Here is a 22,197-nt window from a genome sequence, read left to right as displayed (position 1 = left end):
TTATGTAATTTGCTAGCAATTCATGTCCCTCCCGGCGTGACGCTGCGCGCTGACGTCACGGGGCTGTAATGGTGGTGTGCCTCGAGATTTTTTTCATGAAACAAGTGTGCCTTTGCCCAAAAAAGGTTGGGAAACACTGGTTTAGTGGTTTGCTATTGATGGTTTTATTGCAGTTTTCAATTTCTGTACACCACTTCAATATCTTAAAAATAAAAATCTTTAGCAGTCTACAAATGTCATTTAATATATAAATGTTGCACCCTCTGACCTATACAGGACAGTGAAATAAACCTTCCTCTCCACTCCCTCTTTAAGAACTCTGGAAGGTTCACACAGATAGGAGACCATTTAAATAGCAAGACGTAACTTGAAAGTATCTACTGTTAACTAGCTCAAGGCCACAATACCTCAAGGACTGCCTCTTCCCATATAAACCTACCCAGAGCCTGAGATCATCTTCTGAGGCCCTTCTTCATGTGCCTCCTCCTTGAGAGGTGCGGAGGGCGGCAACACGAGAACGGGCCTTCTCTGCAGTGGCTCCCTGTCTGTGGAATTCTCTCCCAAGGGAAGTTCGTCTGGCGCCTTCATTAGCCACCCTTAGGCGTCAGGCAAAAACATTCCTTTTTAACCAGGCCTTTGGTTGATCTGATTTACATTCTATGCCCTTTTAAAATATGTTTTTGTGAGGGGGGGCTATTGGGATTATTATTATTATTATTATTATTATTATTATTTTGTGGTTTTATATCTTGATTTTATTCTGTGAACTGCCCTGAGATCCCCGGGTATAGGGTAGTATATAAATTCAATTAATAATAATAATAATAATAATAATAATAATAATAATAATAATAATAATAATACCTTCCTGCAGCAGCGGTACCTATTTATCTACTTGCACTGGCGTGCTTTCGAACTGTTAGGTTGGCAGGAGCTGGGACAGAGCAACGGGAACTCACCCCGTCGTGGGGATTCAAACCTCCGACCTTCTGATTGGCAAGCCCAAGAGGCTCAGTGGTTTAGACCACAGCGCCATCCACTGTGTAGGGGGACAGCACCCAACCTGTAACTCAGCCTTCATCCATCCTGTGTCATCTTGATTTCCTGGACTTCAGTGTCTGCCTGGGGGCTGCTGGGGGTTGTATTACAAAACCTCAGGAAGCTTGTCAGAAGACAGATGCAATGTCCCCCTTGCACTTGTCCCAAATCTCTCCCTCTCGCTCTGCATCCCTGCAGAACTGAAGCCCTATTTGGAAGATCGGGAGAACATAAGAAACTGCCTTATGGTGAGTGAGACTTAGCTCAGTATTCTCTACACTGACTGGCAGTGACTGTCTGGGATTCCAGACTGGGTGTGTTCCCAGCTGTACTGCAATGTGCTCTATGTGGGGCTACTTTTGAAGGTGACCCGGAAACTACAATTAATACAGAATGCCGCAGCTAGAATGGCGACTGGGAGTGGCCGCCGAGAACATAGAACACCAGTCCCGAAAGATCTACATTGGCTCCCAGTACATTTCCGAGCACAATTCAAAGTGTTGGTGCTGACCTTTAAAGTCCTAAATGGCCTCAGCCCACTATACCTGAAGGAGCGTCTCCACCCCCATCGTTCAGCCCGGACACTGAGGTCCACCTCCGAGGGTCTTCTGGCAGTTCCCTCCCTGCAAGAAGTGAGGTTACAGGGAACCAGGCAGAGGGCCTTCTCAGTAGTGGCACCCGCCACTACTGGAAATAAACAACAATCTGACTTTTAGAAGACATCTGAAGTCAGCTCTGTTTAGGGAAGTTCGAACGTCTGATGTTTTATTGTTTTTAATATTCTGTTGGGAGCTGCCCAGAGTGGCTGGGGAAACCCAGCCAGATGGGCAGGCTATAAATAATACATTATTTTATTATTATTATTATTATTATTATTATTATTATTATTATTATGCCAATAGTTGTTCATTTCTGGGAAAGGCTTTGGGTGGCCACAGGGCAAAGGGTGGATTTCTGAACCTCACCAAACAATTTTTTTCTGGATTGTTGTTTTTCTTTTTTTTATAATAATATTTTTTTTTATAAATTTTTTTATTAGTTTTACAAAAATTTTTAAAACAATACAAACATATAAAAAGACATACAAACACGTATAGTTTCATAGCCTCTTTTTCGTGAACCTTGTTTCTCAGACTCCCCCATACCTCCCCTTTCTGCATCCCAGTGTCCAAATTTTTTTAGCAACTTCTAAATATCTCTGTCAAGCCTCTGTCCTCTTAATCTTTCCTTCAGTCTAATCTTGTGTCACTGTAACCCTTTCTTTCTCAAAACCTCAACATCCTAACATTCATCGAGTTTATAGTAGTCCTTAAGATAGATTTTAAATTTCTTCCATTCTTCTTCCGCCGTCTCCTTCCCCTGATCGCGGATTCTGCCAGTCATCTCAGCCAGTGTCATATAGTCCATCACTTTCATCTGCCATTCTTCCAGAGTGGGTAAATCTTGTGTCTTCCAGTACTTTGCGATAAGTATTCTTGCTGCTGTCGTAGCATACATAAAGAAAATTCTATCTCTCTTTGACACCAATTGGCCGACAATGCCCAAGAGAAAGGCCTCTGGTTTTTTAGAAAAAGTACATTTAAGTACCTTTTTCAATTCATTGTATATCATATCCCAGAAAGCCTTAATCTTCGGGCACGTCCACCAAAGGTGATAGAAAGTACCTTCAGTTTCTTTACACTTCCAACACTTATTGTCAGGCAGGTGATAAATTTTTGCTAGCTTGACTGGGGTCATGTACCACCTATAGATCATTTTCATAATGTTTTCCTTTAAAGCGTTACATGCCGTAAATTTTATACCGGTGTTCCACAACCATTCCCAGTCAGCAAACATAATGTTATGACCAATGTCCTGTGCCCACTTAATCATAGCCGATTTAACTGTTTCATCTTGTGTATTCCATTTCAGCAGCAAATTATACATTCTTGACAAGTTCTTAGTGTTGGGTTCTAACAATTCAGTTTCTAGTTTTGATTTCTCCACCTGGAAGCCAATTTTCCTATCTTGTTTGTAAACCTCCTTTATTTGATAATAATGGAGCCAATCTCGTACTTTAGGTTTCAGTTTCTCATGACTCTGTAATTTCATTTTGTCTCCATCTTGTTCCAAAATTTCCCAATACTTTGGCCATTCGGCCTCCATATTGGGCTTTTTGAATGCCTTGGCCTCCAAGGGTGACAACCATCTAGGGGTTTTATTTTCCAACAAATCTTTATATCTTGTCCAAACATTAAACAGTGCTTTTCTGACAATATGATTCTTAAAGGCCCTATGCACCTTAATTTTGTCATACCATAGATATGCATGCCAACCAAATGTATTGTTAAAACCTTCCAAGTCCAAAATGTCTGTATTCTCGAGGAGCATCCAGTCTTTCAGCCAGCAAAACGCTGCTGCTTCATAATACAATTTTAAGTCCGGCAGGGCAAATCCCCCTCTTTCTTTAGCATCTGTCAGAATTTTAAATTTAATTCTGGGCTTTTTGCCCTGCCAGACAAATTTCGAAATGTCTTTCTGCCACCTCTTGAAACAGTCCATCTTGTCAAGGATCTGCAAAGTTTGAAACAAAAGTAACATTCTAGGCAATACATTCATCTTAATAACTGCAATTCGGCCTAACATTGACAGTTTTAAATTTGACCATATTTCTAGATCTTTTTTAATTTCTGACCAACATTTTTCATAGTTGTCCTTATATAAGTTCAAATTTTTAGATGTCAAATGAACCCCTAGATATTTCACCTTCTTAACCACTGTCAAACCTGTCTCTTCTTGAAATTTCTCCTTCTCCATAACTGTCAAATTTTTTTCTAAGACTTTAGTTTTTTGTTTATTCAGTTTAAATCCAGCTACCTGGCCAAATTGTTGAATTATCTCCAACACTCTTTTCGTGCTAGTGTTTGGCTCTTGTAAGGTCAATACTAGGTCATCTGCAAATGCCCTTAACTTGTAATGTTTAGCTCCGACCTGTACTCCTTTAACCTGCTGGTCATTTCTAATCATATTCAGCAACACCTCCAGAACAGAAATGAAAAGCAATGGAGAAATTGGGCACCCCTGTCGTGTTCCTTTTTCTATCTTAAGTTCCTCCGTAATCACATTATTTACAATCAGTTTAGCTTTTTGTTCAGAATATATTGCACCTATACCATTCTCAAAACCTTGGCCTACCCCCATCCCATGAAGATTCTTTTTCATAAAACTCCAAGAAATATTGTCAAAGGCTTTCTCCGCATCCACAAAAATCAGCACTGCTTTAGTGTTTATGTTCACCTCTAGCAATTCCAAAATATCTATTATATTCCTTACATTGTCTGATAGGTGCCTTTTTGGGAGAAAGCCTGCTTGGTCCTTATGAATCTTCTCCATCAACACTCTTTTGAATCTTTTTGCCAAAATGTATTTATTAAAGTTTCACAGACAATAAAGAGTTTCAAAATTTAAACATAAGAAGAACTTCAAGAATTAAAACATACAAGAACAAAACATATAAAAAATCCACAGTAAGAAACAATTAGCAAAAGAAAAGAAGGAAGAAAAGAAAGGAAGAAAGGGTTATCAGCTAGGCTGAAGGGCTATCAGACCCAGAGGCAACCTCAGCTTCCTCGGACGGGGCTGAGTGGAGCACCTGCAGGCATTGGATCCTCCATCACCTCAGGAGCCAGAGCAGACTCAGCTGGTGCCTGCACCTGAGGATCCAGCACAGGTGAGGACCCTTCAGACTCATGACCCAGCCCCGGCTCAGCTGGTTCTGGAGGCGGGGAATCCTGTGCAGGCTGGGATCCCTCTGGTTCAGCATCCGAGTCTGAATCCCAGGCCACCACACACACTTTGTGCCACTGTGAACCCACACCTGAGCCTGCAGAGAGGGGAGTGTGATGCATGCCATGATATGACGGATTCCACACAGGTTTTTTAAGGCGCTGATCGCTTGAGGAGGCGAAGGATGTTTCTTTCACAAGTTCAGACTTTGCAGCCGGCTGCAAAAGGCGCTGGAGCCGAGAGGTGGAGCTGTGTGCCCAAGGCTAGGAGAAATTGCACAATTTGAAGCAGGGAAAGGCTTCGGGTGGCCACAGGGCAAAGGGTGGATTTCTGAACCTCACCAAACAAGTCCAGCTAGTCGAGGTTAATGATTGGCTGCTGAGACAACCATGGCGGTGCTCAAGATCGTTGCGCCTGTCCTCATCGCTGTCCTCGTTTACTATGCCTATACCTGGGAAAGTTTCTCCGAAGGTAAGCCAAGGGAGAAGGGTTGCCTCTTCTGAATCGTGACCTTGATCCTCTCTTGCACATAAATGCCTCTGCCGTTTGCACATAGCATGTTTGCACATAGCATGCTAGCGACACCAGACAAGCACCTTTGCCCTGCTCTTGTTGCATACCCTCCAACATTTATCCGATGAAAATAGGGACTTCCTGTTCCATAATCATCATCATAATGATAACAACAACAATAAAGAAGTTACTATTTATACCTCGCCCACCTAGCTTCCAACATATATGAAAATATAATAACACATTGAAAAATTTCCCTATACAGGGGTACCTTCAGATGGCTCAGGGGTCGGATCACTACCCTCCAACATTTCTCCGAAGAAAATAGGGAAGTCCTAAGGAAAAGCGGGACATTCAGGGATCAGATCAGAAGCCGGGAGAGCTTCTGTAAATATGGGATTGTCCCTGGAAAATAGGGAAGCTTGGAGGGTCTGTTGTTGGCACTTGCTAAAAACTTTTTTTGTTTAGACTACCCTATCCAGATACGTAGAACCTGGCCCATGTTTTACATTAGTGATTATTATTATTATTATTATTATTATTATTATTATTATTATTATTAATTAACTATCCCTTCACCCTAAGGTTCCAGAGCGGGTTACAACAAAACACAACTTTAAAAACAGTTTAATTACAATCGCTGGGGGGAAAGGTGGATCCTAAAGGGGAAAGAGGTGCGTCTTTTGAAAGCTGTATAATGAAAGTGCATCTCTGTGAAGTGGGAGTTCTGCAGCTTAGAGGCCACCACAGAAAAGACCCTCCCTTGGGCTGCCACCACCCCTGAGACTCTGGGGTAATGATCATTTATTCTGATTTAATTTTTGAACGTTTTAAAGAATTGCTTTCATCAACTTTGTTGTTTCGTAATGGTGCCGATGTTCTGTTACAATCTAGCCGTATATTGATCTTGTGAAATGAAATCAATTACTAGGGAGGAGGCAGTAATACTTCTAAATACCCATTGCTGGAAACCACCGGACGGGAGAATGCTGCTGCACTCAGATCCTGCTTGTGGGCTTCCCGTTGGGGCATTTAGTCATCCACTGTGAGAACAGGACAGTTTGGATAGCTCAGTTGGCTAGAGCGTGGCACTGATAATACCAAGGCTGCAGGTTCGATCCCCGTATGAGGACAGCTGCGTATCCCAGCATTGTAGGGGGTTGGACTAGATCAGGCACCCCCAAACTCGGCCCTCCAGATGTTTTGGGACTACAATTCCCATCATCCCTGACCACTGGTCCTGTTAGCTAGGGATGATGGGAGTTGTAGTCCCAAAACATCTGGAGGGCTGAGTTTGGGGATGCCTGGACTAGATGATCCTAAGGGTCTTTTCCAACTCTATGATTCTGTGACTGCATGGGGGCCCCTTTGGCCAGACTCTCCTTCTATCCTTACGTTTCCGTTCTTACGAACTTCAGTGCAAAACATCTGGATTGTAGGCAGCTGGTGTTGACCATCTCCTTCTCTCTCTCCAGAAATGGTGCGAGGGAAACGGGTCCTGGTGACGGGGTCAAGCACAGGGATAGGGGAACAAATGGCCTATGAGTTCGCCTGGATGGGGGCCCATTTGATGCTGACAGCGAGGAACGTGACACGCCTCCAGAAGGTAAACTGTTAATCCCTTGACCCCAATGTAGTTAAACTCAGGTTCCTTGATTCCAATAGTCTTAGTTTGGCTACAACCCTTAGCCTCCCCTCCCCTCTCAAAAATACCCCCCCCCATCTCTTCCTTCCTCATCTGGCCCTCCTTCTGACAAAGCTCCCCTCCCACAAGAATCCGTTGTTCAATAATGGAAACCAGTTTAGTTTAGCCATGCCCTGATGGTGACCATTGGCTTGTGGGAACATGGAGGCTTTTTTCCTGATGGCACCGGCATTATGGAACACCTTCCTTGCTCTAAGGCGTTGGACTAGATGACTCTTGGGGTCTCTTCCAACTCTATAATTCTGTGATTTTATGACTCACCATCACTACTGCTATTCTGCTGGTTTTTAAAGACACACTTGTTTCCGATGAACATTCCCCCAAACTTGAACTTCCTGATCCAACTGTTTTGATTTTGATTTTTTAAAATAATGGTGCTTTTAAACTGGCTCGCTGTATAATAAATTTTGTGGCTGTTTTTTACTGCTCAGATAGGATTGTTTTATTGTGCGTTGTAGTATTTTACAATGGATTTTATAATTGAAAACCACTTAGAAGCCATGTTCAAGTTCCCTCTTTATGTTTATTTGTTTTCTCTTTTTTGCATAATTTTTATTAAGTTTTTTTAAATTTTTCAATTTAGAATATTCATTTAAACAACCTTAAAATATCAATGACTTCCCTTCTTCTCTTTCCATGGTTCAGTTTGCATGCCATAGATCCCTGCATATTTCACATAAACTAAGCCATCCAATATTCCATTTTTACATCCATCAAAACTTATTTAGACTGTTGAATTTATCTTAAAGCTGCCAACCTTTTCAAGTGTACACAATTTTCACCCATGTATTCAATAAACATTTCCCAATCTTCTTTAAACTTATACTCTTCTTGTTCTCTTATTCTATAAGTTAAGTCTGCAAGCTGCACATATTCCATCAGTTTAAGAAGCCAATCTTCTTTAGTTGGGACCTCGCTCGTTTTCCATTTTGGGGCTCGATTTCCATTTATTTGTTTCCTCCAGGTAGTCCAGAATTGTCTGAAACTGGGAGCCGCCTCTGCTTCGTACGTCGTTTCAGATATGAGTGACTTGGCTTCTGCCCGGAATGTTGTGGAAGAAACCGAGAACGTCTTGGGTAAAGATGGAGGGCCAGTCTCTAGCCAGTCTTGGAGGGGTGGCAACTGTTCTTCCAGTTCCCAAAAGGCTGCCACACAAGCTACCTGAGGTGCAGGCAAAGGGCTCCTTAACCCTTTCATCTTGAGGGGAACACGGCTTGTGCCCTGGGACACCTCAGCTATTGGCCTTGTCTGCCTGCATCTTGGCAAAGATCTGCCCAGAGATCTTTTGATGAAGGATGGTATATCATCATCATCATTATCATCATCAAACCTTCTATTGGCATCACAGACAAACATCCATAGCAAATCAATACAGAATTACCACCTTCCCAGTGACACAAAACGTTTGTCAAATGAAAGAGGCAAAGCAGTCTAGTATTACATCTCTAGGTCTCCAGGGAGATCAGATGTCTGCAATGTGTTTCGATGACAAAAAACCAGATAAAGATATTTAGCCACTAACCTGGTGAGCTGCTGATTATTCCCCAATAATAGAAAGTGTATGACCTCTAACTCTGGTTTCCATTTGGGGATGCAGAGTTGATCTAGGAACTGCTGGTGGAGATCAACATATAGTTTACATTTAAGAACCATATGTGTAAGAGTTTCCACCTGATGGTCTTCACATGGGCAAATTCTTTCTCCTTCCACCATTCTTGAGAACCTTCCCCATAGGAGGTTTGAAGGATTTGAATTAAACCTGGCCAGGGAGGGAGGGAGGGAGGGAGGGAGAGAAGGAAGGAAGGAAGGAAGGAAGGAAGGAAGGAAGGAAGGAAGGAAGGAAGGAAGGAAGGAAGGAAGGAAGGAAGGGGGTTGACCAGCATTTCCCAACCTGATTGGCCTTCCAGATAATTTGGACAGCAACTCCCATCAGCCCCAGTCATTTGAGATTAATAGATTTTGACTTGTTTCCAATTTCTCATTGATTGGGTGTATCTTCCAGCTCTGTGATTCTGTGAAAGCTGTTGTCACCGGATTACGTCCATCAGTTTTGTTGACTTGGTTAACCTAAATAGTTTGAAGTGGGTTTTGAATACATGGGCAATTCGTAGTTTCCATTTTGACTGTCATTGCGTTACTATCTTCCTTACTGGCTTGCGCAAATCCCGGTTCTGAATAACGCTTTTTATTGGGTAAGGAGAAAAAAGTTCAGAAAACGCTGTCTTAATGCAAGCCTAACCAAATTTCTCCTTGCGTTCCTACACTGGGAGGGCACCAGGCTTGCGAAGGCTGGTATCAGAGAATCGTATGGTTGGGAAGGACCCCAAGGGTCATCTAGTCCAACCCCCACAACAAAGGAACCGCAGCTAAATCATGAAAGGACTGAGCTCAGCACAGGCTGGTTTTCAGGGGTAGCCTATATGTTGACATGAGAAGAGGCTGAGCTCCGTCCATCTCCTAAGATGGTTGTTGCTCTCCCTCTTCCACTCAGGGTCTCTGTGCTCTTTTCCCCTGCAGGAGGGCTTGATCTGCTGGTTCTGAATCATGTTGGTGGAAAAATCGGTTTTGGCCCGTACCAAGGAGACATGGAATCTGTGATCAGCTCCATGACGGTCAACTTCTTCAGCTACGTCCAGGTCACTGTGTCGGCCCTGAGCATGTTGCAAGAGTCCCGTGGCAACATCATCGTGGTATCGTCCATAAGCGGTATGGGCAGGCGACTGGAGACCCCCCAGCCTAAGTGATCTCGGGAGGTCCAAACTTTCCGAGCACAATTCAAAGTGCTGGTGCTGACCTTTAAAGCCCTAAATGGCCTCAGCCCAGTATACCTGAAGGAGCGTCTCCACCCCATCATTCAGCCCAGACACTGAGGTCCAGCTCTGAGGGCCTTCTGGTGGTTCCCTCACTGTGAGAGGTGAGGTTACAGGGAACCAGGCAGAGGGCCTTCTCGGTAGTGGTGTCCGCCCTGTGGAACGCCCTCCCATCAGATGTCAAGGAAATAAACAACTATCTGACTTTTAGATGACATCTGAAGGCAGCCCTGTATCGGGAAGCTTTTAATGTTTGATGTATTTATCGTGTTTTAAAAATTCTGTTGGGAGCTGCCCAGAGTGGCTGGGGAAACCCAGCCAGATGCACGGGGTATAAACGTATTACTACTACTACTACTACCACTACTACTACCACTAGATGGGCTGTTGGCCTGATTCATCAGGGCTCTTCTTAGGTCCTTCTGGGGCTCCTGCATCTAAATTTCCCAACCCTCTGTTAGTTAATTTATTGGAGAGCAATCACACCCCATTCTTCTGCTGAAAAAAACGTGAGGGGGAGAAAATCCCTTCTGTCACCGCTTTCTCCATGTCAGTTGTACAAACCAATATCATGTCGCCCCCTTACTCGCCTCTCCTCTAAACTAAAAAGTCCCAAAGGCTGCAACGTTCCCTCAGAGGGGCAGTCGCTCCATCCCCTTAACCCCTTTGGTTTCTGGAGAAATAGATTCTGCAACCTTCCAAGTAGGAATATGTTCCTGTTTTCTCTCAGGCCGCCTTCCAGCCCCTTTCTCCGTTCCATATGCCGCCAGCAAAGCTGCGCTGGAAGGATTCTACAGCTCCTTGCGCACAGAGCTGCGCCTCCGGGAAATCAACATGCCCATCACGGTTGCCGTGTTGGGGTACATTGACACAGGTAAGCAGCCCCAGGTAGGGCAGCCACTTAGTAGGGCTGGGTGATAATCCAGTGTCCAACATCGTGATATATCACCAGCGTTGTAAGAATTCTAAGGTCTCAAATGTAAAATAAATGTTCATAAATGTTCAAGGCAAACACATACATATGTATATAAACCACGTGTCTGAAATAGTACAGGAGAGCAATCCTGAAGCCATTTTGACACTCCCAATGACCAAATATTCCTGTGCAGTAAGGAAGGAAAATGGGGAAAGCCTTCCCATTGCCTTTTTGCTTGCAAATCCTGTCTTAAGCAGTGGCGTAGCGTGGGTTGTCAGCACCCGGGGCAAGGCAAGTAATTTGCGCCCTCTAACCCATGGATTTTAGCACTCCAGTGTGAGCGCGCGCCCCCCAGATGTTGCGCCCGGTGCGGCTGGCCCCCCCCTGCACCCCCCACGCTACGCCACTGGTCTTAAGGGTGTATTTGTGTATGAATAGGGTTAGTCTGTGACCTGGATTCAGGAACTAAAGTATTAACCATCACAAAAGAATGGCCAGACTGCCCAGGTAATGCAATCAGTGACCATTCTCAGGTATCCTGGCAGACAGGATTTCTGCTGTAGACTGCCTCCTTCAGTGATGGATGGATGCTGTTTTAGGGGGACGGTCTTGGGCAACAGGGTGGCTAATTTCAAAAGTCTATACAGTGGTACCTCTAGATGCGAATGGGATCCGAAGCAAACGTAACCAGCAACAGCACATCTGCGCATGCACGCATCGCTTTTTGCCGCTTCTGCGTGTGCACGTGACATCATTTTGAGAATCTGCGCATGCACAAGCGGCGAAACCTGGAAGTAACGCGCTCTGTTACTTCCGGGTTGCCGCGGAGTGCAACTCGAACGCGCTCATCCCGAAGCACATTCAATCCGATGTCTGACTGTATAAGGGTTTGCGCACCATTGTTCAGGGTTCTCCTCTCTCCTGCGTGTGGTGAGTGGGGACCCTGTTGCAACAGTTCCTTGAATAAAGATCAGGCTTACTAGCCACTTTGCTTCTCAATATTCTCTGGTTGGCCTCTGTTACTTTCTCCTACCGATAGGGAACCCACTTAAGGACTCTATAACGGGCTCCTGGATACCCCATAAAAGAAAAGGAGCAGTTTTTTCTTATAACACCAGCTAAACATCGTGATATACAGGCAGGGAACATTCCCAGCCCTACCTGAAGATGCTGCTGGGGAGTTCAGACCTTCTCCATGCAAGGGAGATTCTCTGCCACCAAATCATAACCTTTCCCCTAAAACTAAATCAAGGTTGTAGTCCTCTCTTTTTTGGGGGGGGGACCATAAGGACTAGAATCATCAGCAGCAAGGCAGACAGACCAGCAGCAGCTTCCAAGGTCCTGGGGTGCCTGGTGCCCTTTCCACACTGACTTGCCTTCTGTGTTCTTTTCTGCAGACACAGCTGTGAGGTCGGTAGAAGGCAAGATGTCCCTGAAAGCAAGTTCGAAAGAGCTCTGCGCCCAGGCCATCGTGAGGGGCGGCGTCATGAGAGTGAGGGAAGTTTTCTTTCCTTACTGGCTCACGAAACCTGTGCTGCTCCTCAGAGATTGGCTGCCAGGAGTCGTGGACCAGATCATTGGCAACAGCTACGTTCTGGAGAAAATCCTCTGAGAATTATTTGTGGGATGAACAGAAAAGCTACAAGTTCCGGTGCTGCAAATTATTGGGGGGGGGGCTGCTTCCCGGTGCACTTCTCAATCTCTCTCTTGAATATTCAACAGTGTTTTAAGTGCAAATCTCTCCTAATAAACACATTTTTGCGTGCAGTTCTAACTCTCACACACATTTCCCTGAATATATGCATCAATTTTTATGGTGTTCTTATTTTTTTGCATAACCAAACAACATATGGTTTCAGGGAAGGGACCTTCCCAAGCTTACCTGGAGATGCCAGGGACTGAACTTATGGTAACTTCGGCACACAAAGCTCTACCACTGAGCTGCGCCCCTCCCCTAAAAATGAAGTAAGATCCTAGTCCTCATTGTTCTAAACAAATAGCAGATTTAAATAGGAATCTGCCTTACACCAAGTCAGGTCCATCAGCCCTGTCTGGAGATTCAACCCCAAGAGCTCCTGCAAGCAGAAGAGATGGTCTGCCACTGAGCTGCACCCTTCCCCTGAAAATGAAGTAAGTTTCTAGTCCTCATGGCTCTCATTTAGAGCAGATTTCAAAAGGCACCTGCCTTATGCTGAGCTGCAGCCCTTCCCCTATCCTTTGCTGTTGTTTTTTTGTTTAGTCGTTTAGTCATGTCCGACTCTTCGTGACCCCCTGGACCAGAGCACGCCAGGCACTCCTGTCTTCCACTGCCTCCCGCAGTTTGGTCAAACTCATGCTGGTAGCTTCGCGAACACTGTCCCGCCAACTCGTCCTCTGTCGTCCCCTTCTCCTTGTGCCCGCCATCTTTCCCAACATCAGGGTCTTTTCTAGGGAGTCTTCTCTTCTCATGAGGCGGCCAAAGTATCGGAGCCTCAGCTTCAGGATCTGTCCTTCCAGTGAGCAGTCAGGGCTGATTTCCTTAAGAATGGATGCGTTTGATCTTCTTGCAGTCCATAGGACTCTCAAGAGTCTCCTCCAGCACCAGAATTCAAAAGCATCGATTCTTCGGCGATCAACCTTCCTTATGGTCCAGCTCTCACTTCCATACATCACTACTGGGAAAACCATGGCTTTAACTATACGGACCTTTGTTGGCAAAGTGATGTCTCTGCTTTTTAAGATGCTGTCTAGGTTTGCCATCGCCTTTCTCCCAAGGAGCAGGCGTCTTCTAATTTCGTGACTGCTGTCACCATCTGCAGGGATCTCCCCTATCCTAGTGTTTCCCAAACAGAGGTCTTCAGCTGTTTTTTCAGACTACAAATCCCATCACCCCCAACCACTGTTTTTGTGAGGGGGGGGGCTATTGGGATTATTATTATTATTATGTATTTTGTGGTTTTATATCTTGATTTTATTTTGTGAACCGCCCTGCGATCCCCGGGTACAAGGCAGTATATCAATAATAATAATAATAATAATAATAATAATAATAATAATAATACCTTCTTGCAGCAGTGGTACCTATTTACTGTATCTACTTGCACTGGTGTGCTTTTGAACTGTTAGGTTGGCAGGAGCTGGGGCAGAGCAACAGGAGCTCACCCCGACCTTCTGATCGGCAAGCCCAAGAGGCTCAGTGGTTTAGACCACAGCGCCACCCACTGTGTAGGGGGACAGCACCCAGCCTGTAACTCAGCCTTCATCCATTCGGTGTCATCTTGATTTCCTGGATTTCAATTCAGGGGCTGCTGGGGGTTGTATTACAAAACCTCAGGAAGCTTGTCAGAAGACAGATGCAATGTCCCCCTTGCACTTGTCCCAAATCTCTCCCTCTCGCTCTGCATCCCTGCAGAACTGAAGCCCTATTTGGAAGATCGGGAGAGCATAAGAAACTGCCTTATGGTGAGTGAGACTTAGCTCAGTATTGTCTACACTGACTGGCAGTGACTGTCTGGGATTCCAGACTGGGTGTGTTCCCAGCTGTACTGCAATGTGCTCTATGTGGGGCTACTTTTGAAGGTGACCCGGAAACTACAATTAATACAGAATGCCGCAGCTAGAATGGCAACTGGGAGTGGCCGCCAAGACCATAGAACACCAGTCCCGAAAGATCTACATTGGCTCCCAGTACATTTCCGAGCACAATTCAAAGTGTTGGTGCTGACCTTTAAAGTCCTAAATGGCCTCAGCCCAGTATACCTGAAGGAGCGTCTCCACCCCCATCGTTCAGCCCGGACACTGAGGTCCAGCGCCGAGGGCCTTCAGGTGGTTCCCTCACTGTGAGAAGCGAGGCTACAGGGAACCAGGCAGAGGGCCTTCTCGGTAATAGCACCCGCCCTGTGGAACGCCCTCCCACCAGATGTCAAGGAAATAAACAACTATCTGACTTTTATAAGACAGCCCTGTTTAGGGAAGTTCGAACGTCTGATGTTTTATTGTTTTTAATATTCTGTTGGGAGCTGCCCAGAGTGGCTGGGGAAACCCAGCCAGATGGGCAGGCTATAAATAATACATTTATGATGATGATGATGATGATGATGATGATGCCAATAGTTGTTTATTTCTGGGAAAGGCTTTGGGTGGCCACAGGGCAAAGGGTGGATTTCTGAACCTCGCCAAATATTTTTTTTTCTGGGTTGTTGTTTTTCTTTTTTTTTATATAATAATATTTATTAAAGTTTCACAGACAATAAAAAGTTTCAAAATTTAAACATAAGAAGAACTTCAAGAATAAAAACATACAAGAACAAAACATATAAAAAATACACAGTAAGAAACAATTAGCAAAAGAAAAGAAGGAAGAAAAGAAAGAAAGAAAGAAAGAAAGAAAGAAAGAAAGAAAGAAAGAAAGAAAGAAAGAAAGGAAGGAAGGAAGAAAGGCGCTGGAGCCGAGAGGTGGAGGTGTGTGCCCAAGGCTAGGAGAAATTGCACAATTTGAAGCAGGGAAAGGCTTCGGGTGGCCACAGGGCAAAGGGTGGATTTCTGAACCTCACCAAACAAGTCCAGCTGGCCGAGGTTAATGATTGGCTGCAGAGAGAACCATGGCGGTGCTCAAGATCGTCGCGCCTGTCCTCATCGCTGTCCTCGTTTACTATGCCTATACCTGGGAAAGCTTCTCTGAAGGTAAGCCAAGGGAGAAGGGTTGCCTCTTCTGAATCGTGGCTTGCACATAAATCCCTCTGCCGTTCTCGGGAATGTTTGCACATAGCATGCCAGCGACACCAGACAAGCACCTTCGCTCTGCTCTTGTAGCATACTCTGCAACATTTATCCAATGAAAATAGGGACCACCTATTCCATAACAACAACAACAACAACATCAACAACAAAGAAGTTACTATTTATACCTCGCCCACCTAACTTCCAACATATATGAAAATATAATAAAATTTTGAAAAAGTTCCCTACACAGGGCTACCTTCAGATGGCTCGGAGGTCGGATCACTACCCTCCAACATTTCTCCGAAGAAAATAGGGAAGTCCTAAGGAAAAGCGGGACATTCAGGGATCAGATCAGAAACCGGGAGAGCTTCTGTAAATATGGGATTGTCCCTGGAAAATAGGGAAGCTTGGAGGGTCTGTTGTTGGCACTTGCTAAAAACTTTTTTTGTTTAGACTACCCTATCCAGATGCATAGAACCTGGCCCATGCTTTACATTAGTGTTTTAAATTATTATTATTATTATTATTATTATTATTATTATTATTATTATTACTATTAAATTAATTATCCCTTCACCTTAACGTTCCAGAGCGGGTTACAACAAAACACAACTTTGGTCAAACTCATGTTAGTAGCTTTGAGAACACTGTCCCACCATCTCGTCCTCTGTCGTCCCCTTCTCCTTGTGCCCTCCATCTTTCCCAACATCAGGGTCTTTTCCAGGGAGTCTTCTCTTCTCATGAGGTGGCCAAAGTATTGGAGCCTCAGCTTCACGATCTGTCCTTCCAGTGAGCATTCAGGGCTGATTTCCTTCAGAATGGAGAGGTTTGATCTTCTTGCAGTCCATGGGACTCTCAAGAGTTGTTGTTGTCGTTGTTGTCATTGTTGTTGTTGTTGTTGTTGTTGTTATTAACTCTCCCTTCACCCTAAGGTTCCAGAGCGGGTTACAACAAAACACAACTTTAAAAACAGTTTAATTACAATCACTGGAGGGAAGGGTGGATCCTAAAGACACAGGTGCCAGGGGAAAGAGGTGCGTCTTTTGAAAGCTGTATAATGAAAGTGCATCTCTGTGAAGTGGGATTTCTGCAGCTTAGGAGGCCACCACAGAAAAGACCCTCCCTTGGGCTGTCACCACCCCTGAGACTCTGGGGTAATGATCATTTATTCTGATTTAATATTTGAACATTTTAAAGAATTGCTTTCATCAACTTTGTTGTTTCGTAATGGTGTCGATGTTCTGTTGCAATCCAGCCGTATATCGATCTTATGAAATGAAATCAATTACTAGGGAGGAGGCAGTAATATTTCTAAATCCCCATTGCTGGAAACCACCGGACAGGAGAGTGCTGCTGCACTCAGATCCTGCTTGCGGGCTTCCCGTTGGGGCATTTAGTCATCCACTGTGAGAACAGGACAGTTTGGATAGCTCAGTTGGCTAGAGCGTGGCGCTGATAACACCAAGGCTGCAGGTTCGATCCCCGTATGAGGACAGCTGCGTATCCCAGCATTGTAGGGGGTTGGATTAGATCAGGCATCCCCAAATGCGGCCCTCCAGATGTTTTGGGACTACAATTCCCGTCATCCCTGACCACTGGCCCTGTTAGCTAGGGATGATGGGAGTTGTAGTCCCAAAACATCTGGAGGGCTGAGTTGGGGATGCCTGGACTAGATGATCCTAAGGGTCTTTTCCAACTCTATGATTCTGTGACTGCATGGGGGCCCCTTTGGCCAGACTCTCCTTCTATCCTTACGTTTCCGTTCTTACGAACTTCAGTGCAAAACATCTGGATTGTAGCCGGCTGGTGTTGACCATCTCCTTCTCTCTCTCCAGAAATGGTGCGAGGGAAACGGGTCCTGGTGACAGGGTCAAGCACAGGGATAGGGGAACAAATGGCCTATGAGTTCGCCTGGATGGGGGCCCATTTGATGCTGACAGCGAGGAATGCGACACGACTCCAGAAGGTAAACTGTTAATCCCTTGACCCCAATGTAGTTAATCTCAGGTTCCCTGATTCCAATAGTCTTAGTTTGGCTACAACCCTTAGCCTCCCCTCCCCTCTCAAAAATACCCCCCCCATCTCTTCCTTCCTCATCTGGCCCTCCTTTTGACCAAGCTCCCCTCCCACAAGAATCCACTGTTCAATAATGGAAACCAGTTTAGTTTAGCCATGCCCTGATGGTGACCATTGGCTTGTGGGAACATGGAGGCTTTTTTCCTGATGGCACCGACATTATGGAATGCCCTCCTTGCTCTCACGCGTTGGACTAGATGACACTTGGGGTCTCTTGCAACTCTATAATTCTATGATTTTATGACTCACCATCACTACTGCTATTCTAATGGTTTTTAAAGACACACTTGTTTCCAATCAACATTCCCCTGAACTTGAACTTCCTGATCCAACTGTTTTTATTTTGATTTTTTAAAATAATGGTGCTTTTAAACTGGCTCGCTGTATAATAAATTTTGTGGCTGTTTTTTACTGCTCAGATAGGATTCCCTCTTTATTTTTGTTTTCTCTTTTTTTGCATAATTTTATTAAGTTTTTTTTTAATCTTACAATTTAGAATATTCATTTAAACAACCTTAAAATATCAATGACTTCCCTTCTTCTCTTTCCATGGTTCAGTTTGCATGCCATAGATCCCTGCATATTTCACATAAACTAAGCCATCCAATATTCCATTTTTACATCCATCAAAATTTATTTACACTGTTGAATTTATCTTAAAGCTGCCAACCTTTTCAAGTGTAGACAATTTTCACCTATGTATTCAATAAACATTACCCAGTCTTCTTTAAACGTATACTCTTCTTGTTCTCTTATTCTATAAGTTAAGTCTGCAAGCTGCACATATTCCATCAGTTTAAGTTGCCAGTCTTCTTTAGTTGGGACCTCGCTTGTTTTCCATTTATTTGTTTCCTCCAGGTAGTCCAGAATTGTCTGAAACTGGGAGCCGCCTCTGCTTCGTACGTCGTTTCAGAAATGAGTGACTTGGCTTCTGCCCGGAATGTTGTGGAAGAAACCAAGAACGTCTTGGGTAAAGATGGAGGGCCAGTCTCTAGCCAGTCTTGGAGGGGTGGCAACTGTTCTTCCAGTTCCCAAAAGGCTGCCACACAAGCTACCTGAGGCGCAGGGAAAGGGCTCCTTAACCCTTTCGTCTTGAGGGGAACACGGCTTCTGCCCCGGGACACCTCAGCTATTGGCCTTGTCTGCCTGCATCTTGGCAGAGATCTGCCCAGAGATCTTTTGATGAAGGATGGTATATCATCATCATCATCAAACCTTCTATTGGCATCACATACAAACATCCATAGCAAATCAATACAGAATTACCACCTTCCCAGTGACACAAAACATTTGTCAAATGAAAGAGGCAAAGCAGTCTAGTATTACATCTCTAGGTCTCCAGGGAGATCAGACGTCTGCAATGTGTTTCGATGACAAAAAACCAGATAAAGATATTTAGCCACTAACCTGGTGAGCTGCTGATTATTCCCCAATAATAGAAAGTGTATGACCTCTAACTCTGGTTTCCATTTGGGGATGCAGAGTTGATCTAGGAACTGCTGGTGGAGATCAACATATAGTTTACATTTACGAACCATATGTGTAAGAGTTTCCACTTGAGGGTCTTCACATGGGCAAATTCTTTCTCCTTCCACCATTCCTGAGAATCTTCCCCATAGGAGGTTTGAAGGATTTGATTTAAACCTTGCCAGGGAGGGAGGAAGGGAGGGAGAAGGAAGGAAGGAAGGAAGGAAGGAAGGAAGGAAGGAAGGAAGGAAGGAAGGGGTTTGACCAGCATCTCCCAACCTGATTGGCCTTCCAGATAATTTGGACGGCAACTCCCACCAGCCTCAGTCATTTGAGATTAATCCATCTCCTAAGATGGTTGTTGCTCTCCCTCTTCCACTCAGGGTCTCTGTGCTCTTTTCCCCTGCAGGGGGGCTTGATCTGCTGGTTCTGAATCATGTTGGTGGAAAAAACGGTTTTGGCCCGTACCAAGGAGACATGGAATCTGTGATCAGCTCCATGACAGTCAACTTCTTCAGCTACGTCCAGGTCACCGTGTCGGCCCTGAGCATGTTGCAAGAGTCCCGTGGCAACATCATCGTGGTATCGTCCATATGCGGTATGGGCAGGCAACTGGAGACCCCCCAGCCTAAGTGATCTCAGGAGGTCCAAACTCTCTGAGCACAATTCAAAGTGCTGGTGTTGACCTTTAATGCCCTAAACGGCCTCAGCCCAGTATACCTGAAGGAGCATCTCCACCCCCATCGTTCTGCCCAGACACTGAGGTCCAATGCCGAGGGCCTTCTGGCGGTTTTCCGTCCCTGTGAGAAGTGAGGTTACAGGGAACCAGGCAGAGGGCCTTCTCGGTAGTGGCGCCCACCCTGTGGAACGCCCTCCCATCAGATGTCAAGGAAATAAACAACTATCTGACTTTTAGATGGCGCCTGAAGGCAGCCCTGTTTAGGGAAGCTTTTAATGTTTGATGTATTTATCGTGTTTTTAAAATTCTGTTGGGAGCTGCCCAGAGTGGCTGGGGAAACCCAGCCAGATGCACAACGTATAAATGTATTATTATTATTATTATTATTATTATTATTATTATTATTATTACTACTACTACTACTACTACTACTACTACCACTACTACTACTACTAGATGGGCCATTGGCCTGATTTGCAGGGCTCTTCTTAGGTCCTTCTAGGGCTCCTGCATCTAAATTTCCCAATCCTCTGTTAGTTAATTTATTGGAGAGCACTCACACCCCATTCTTCTGCTGAAAAAAAACGTGAGGGGGAGAAAATCCTTTCTGTCACGGCTTTCTCCATGTCAGTTGTACAAACCAATATCATGTCGCCCCCTTACTCGCCTCTCCTCTAAACTAAAAAGTCCCAAAGGCTGCAACGTTCCCTCAGAGGGGCAGTCGCTCCATCCCCTTAACCCCTTTGGTTTCTGGAGAAATAGATTCTGCAGCCTTCCAAGTAGGAATATGTTCCTGTTTTCTCTCAGGCCGTCTTCCATCCCCTTTCTCCGTTCCATATGCTGCCAGCAAAGCTGCGCTGGAAGGATTCTACAGCTCCTTGCGCACAGAGCTGCGCCTCCGGGAAATCAACATGCCCATCACGGTTGCCGTGTTGGGGTACATTGACACAGGTAAGCAGCCCCAGGTAGGGCAGCCGCTTAGTAGGGCTGGGTGATAATCCAGTCTTCAACATCATGATATATCCCCAGTGTTGTAAGAATTCTAAGGTCTCAATTGTAAAATAAATGTTCTAAATGTTCAAGGCAAACACATACATAAACCACGTGTCTGAAATAGTACAGGAGAGCAATCCTGAAGCCATTTTGACTCTCCCAATGACCTCAAATATTTCTCTGCAGTAAGGGAGGAAAATTGGGAAAGCCTTCCCATTGTCATTTTGCTTGCAAATCCTGCCTTAAGGGTGTATTTGTGTATGAATAGGGTGAGCCTGTGCCCTGGATTTAGGAACTAAAGCATTAACCATCACAAAAGAATGGCCAGACTGCCCCAGGTAATGCAATCAGTGACCATTATGAGGTATCCTGGCAAACAGGATTTCTGCTGAAGACCGTCTCCTTCTGTGATGTATGTATGCTGTTTTAGGGGGATGGTCTTGGGCAACAGGGTGGCCAATTTCAAAAGTCTTTTAAGGGCTTGCGCACCATTGTTCAGGGTTCTCTCTCCCTCCTGTGTGTGGTGAGTGGGGACCCTGTTGCAACAGTTTAATAAAGATCAGGCTTACTAGCCACTTTGCTTCTCAATATTCTCTGGTTGGCCTCTGCTATTTTCTGCTACCGATAGGGAACCCACTTAAGGACTCTATACGGGCTCCAGGATAGCCCAGAAGGGGAAAAGAGCAGTTTTTTCTTATAACACCAGCTAAACATCGTGATGGGACGTGGGTCTAAGCCACTGAGCCTCTTGGGCTTGCCGCTCAGAAGGCTGGCAGTTCAAATCCCTGCGATGGGATGGGCTCCCGTTGCTCAGTCCCAGCTCCTGCCAACCTAGCAGAGCGGGTAATCCCCAGAAGCATCTTCAGGAAGGGCTGGGCGAGACTCCTGAGCCTGCAGCTCTGGAGAGCCACCGTCAGCCCCTGTAGGCAGCAGCAAGGCAGACAGACCAGCAGCAGCTTCTAAGGTCCTGGGGTTTCTGGTGCCCTTTCCACACTGACTTGCCTTCTGTGTTCTTTTCCGCAGACTCAGCTGTGAGATCGGTAGAAGGCAAGATCTCCATGAAGCCAAGTTCGAAAGAGCTCTGCGCCCAGGCCATCGTGAGGGGCGGCGTCATGAGGGTGAGGGAAGTTTTCTTTCCTTACTGGCTCACGAAACCTTTGATGCTCCTCAGAGATTGGCTGCCAGGAGTCGTGGACCAGATCATGAGCAACAGCTACGTTCTGGAGAAAATCCTCTGAGAATTATTTGTGGGGAAAGTGGATTATGAGTGGATTATGAAAAGAATTATGAGTGGGAAAACAGGCACTGGCCAGGCACTGGCCACATCCTTTAAAGCAGGGGTTGGCAAGGCTTACCGGGCATGGGCTGGATCACTCCCGCAGAGATCCTCTGTGGGCCGAGCTGACGCAGCACGATGCCAGAAATTACATCTGCACACATGTCCGCAGGTGCTGCAAATTATTGGGGGCTGCTTTCTGGTGTGTTTCTCTCTCTCTCTCTCTTGAATATTCAACAGTGTTTTAAGTGCAAATCT

General features: G+C 45.2%; 2 protein-coding genes across 2 annotated transcripts; both read left to right on the top strand.

The window, feature by feature from the left end:
* The first annotated feature begins 5,078 nt into the window (after positions 1-5,078).
* LOC310694951 (hydroxysteroid 11-beta-dehydrogenase 1-like protein A) lies at positions 5,079-12,524 on the top strand. The gene is made up of 6 exons (XM_083478861.1): positions 5,079-5,274; positions 6,792-6,922; positions 7,986-8,097; positions 9,539-9,727; positions 10,562-10,705; positions 12,145-12,524. The coding sequence occupies exons 1-6, from the start codon at positions 5,193-5,195 to the stop codon at positions 12,357-12,359; spliced, it is 873 nt and encodes a 290-aa protein (XP_083334987.1). The 5' UTR covers positions 5,079-5,192; the 3' UTR covers positions 12,360-12,524.
* Positions 12,525-15,228: 2,704 nt separating this feature from the next.
* Positions 15,229-21,930, top strand: LOC310694953 (hydroxysteroid 11-beta-dehydrogenase 1-like protein B). Its single transcript, XM_083478864.1, has 6 exons — positions 15,229-15,409; positions 17,284-17,414; positions 18,383-18,494; positions 19,401-19,589; positions 20,478-20,621; positions 21,687-21,930. The coding sequence occupies exons 1-6, from the start codon at positions 15,328-15,330 to the stop codon at positions 21,899-21,901; spliced, it is 873 nt and encodes a 290-aa protein (XP_083334990.1). The 5' UTR covers positions 15,229-15,327; the 3' UTR covers positions 21,902-21,930.
* The last annotated feature ends 267 nt before the right edge of the window (positions 21,931-22,197 follow it).

The sequence above is a fragment of the Podarcis liolepis genome (genome assembly GCF_965112155.1).
Source record: "Podarcis liolepis genome assembly, chromosome: 15".
NCBI lineage: Eukaryota > Metazoa > Chordata > Lepidosauria > Squamata > Lacertidae > Podarcis > Podarcis liolepis.
Note: the sequence above shows the minus strand (reverse complement) of the source record. Positions and strands in the feature narration are given on the sequence as shown.

Coding starts and splice junctions, on each gene's coding strand:
- LOC310694951 (XM_083478861.1), top strand. CDS start 5,193: ATGGCGGTGCTCAAGATCGTTGCGCCTGTCCTCATCGCTGTCCTCGTT. Junction 9,728..10,561: donor CGTGGTATCGTCCATAAGCG/GTATGGGCAGGC, acceptor GTTTTCTCTCAG/GCCGCCTTCCAGCCCCTTTC. Junction 10,706..12,144: donor GTTGGGGTACATTGACACAG/GTAAGCAGCCCC, acceptor TCTTTTCTGCAG/ACACAGCTGTGAGGTCGGTA.
- LOC310694953 (XM_083478864.1), top strand. CDS start 15,328: ATGGCGGTGCTCAAGATCGTCGCGCCTGTCCTCATCGCTGTCCTCGTT. Junction 17,415..18,382: donor ATGCGACACGACTCCAGAAG/GTAAACTGTTAA, acceptor TGTTTCCTCCAG/GTAGTCCAGAATTGTCTGAA. Junction 19,590..20,477: donor CGTGGTATCGTCCATATGCG/GTATGGGCAGGC, acceptor GTTTTCTCTCAG/GCCGTCTTCCATCCCCTTTC.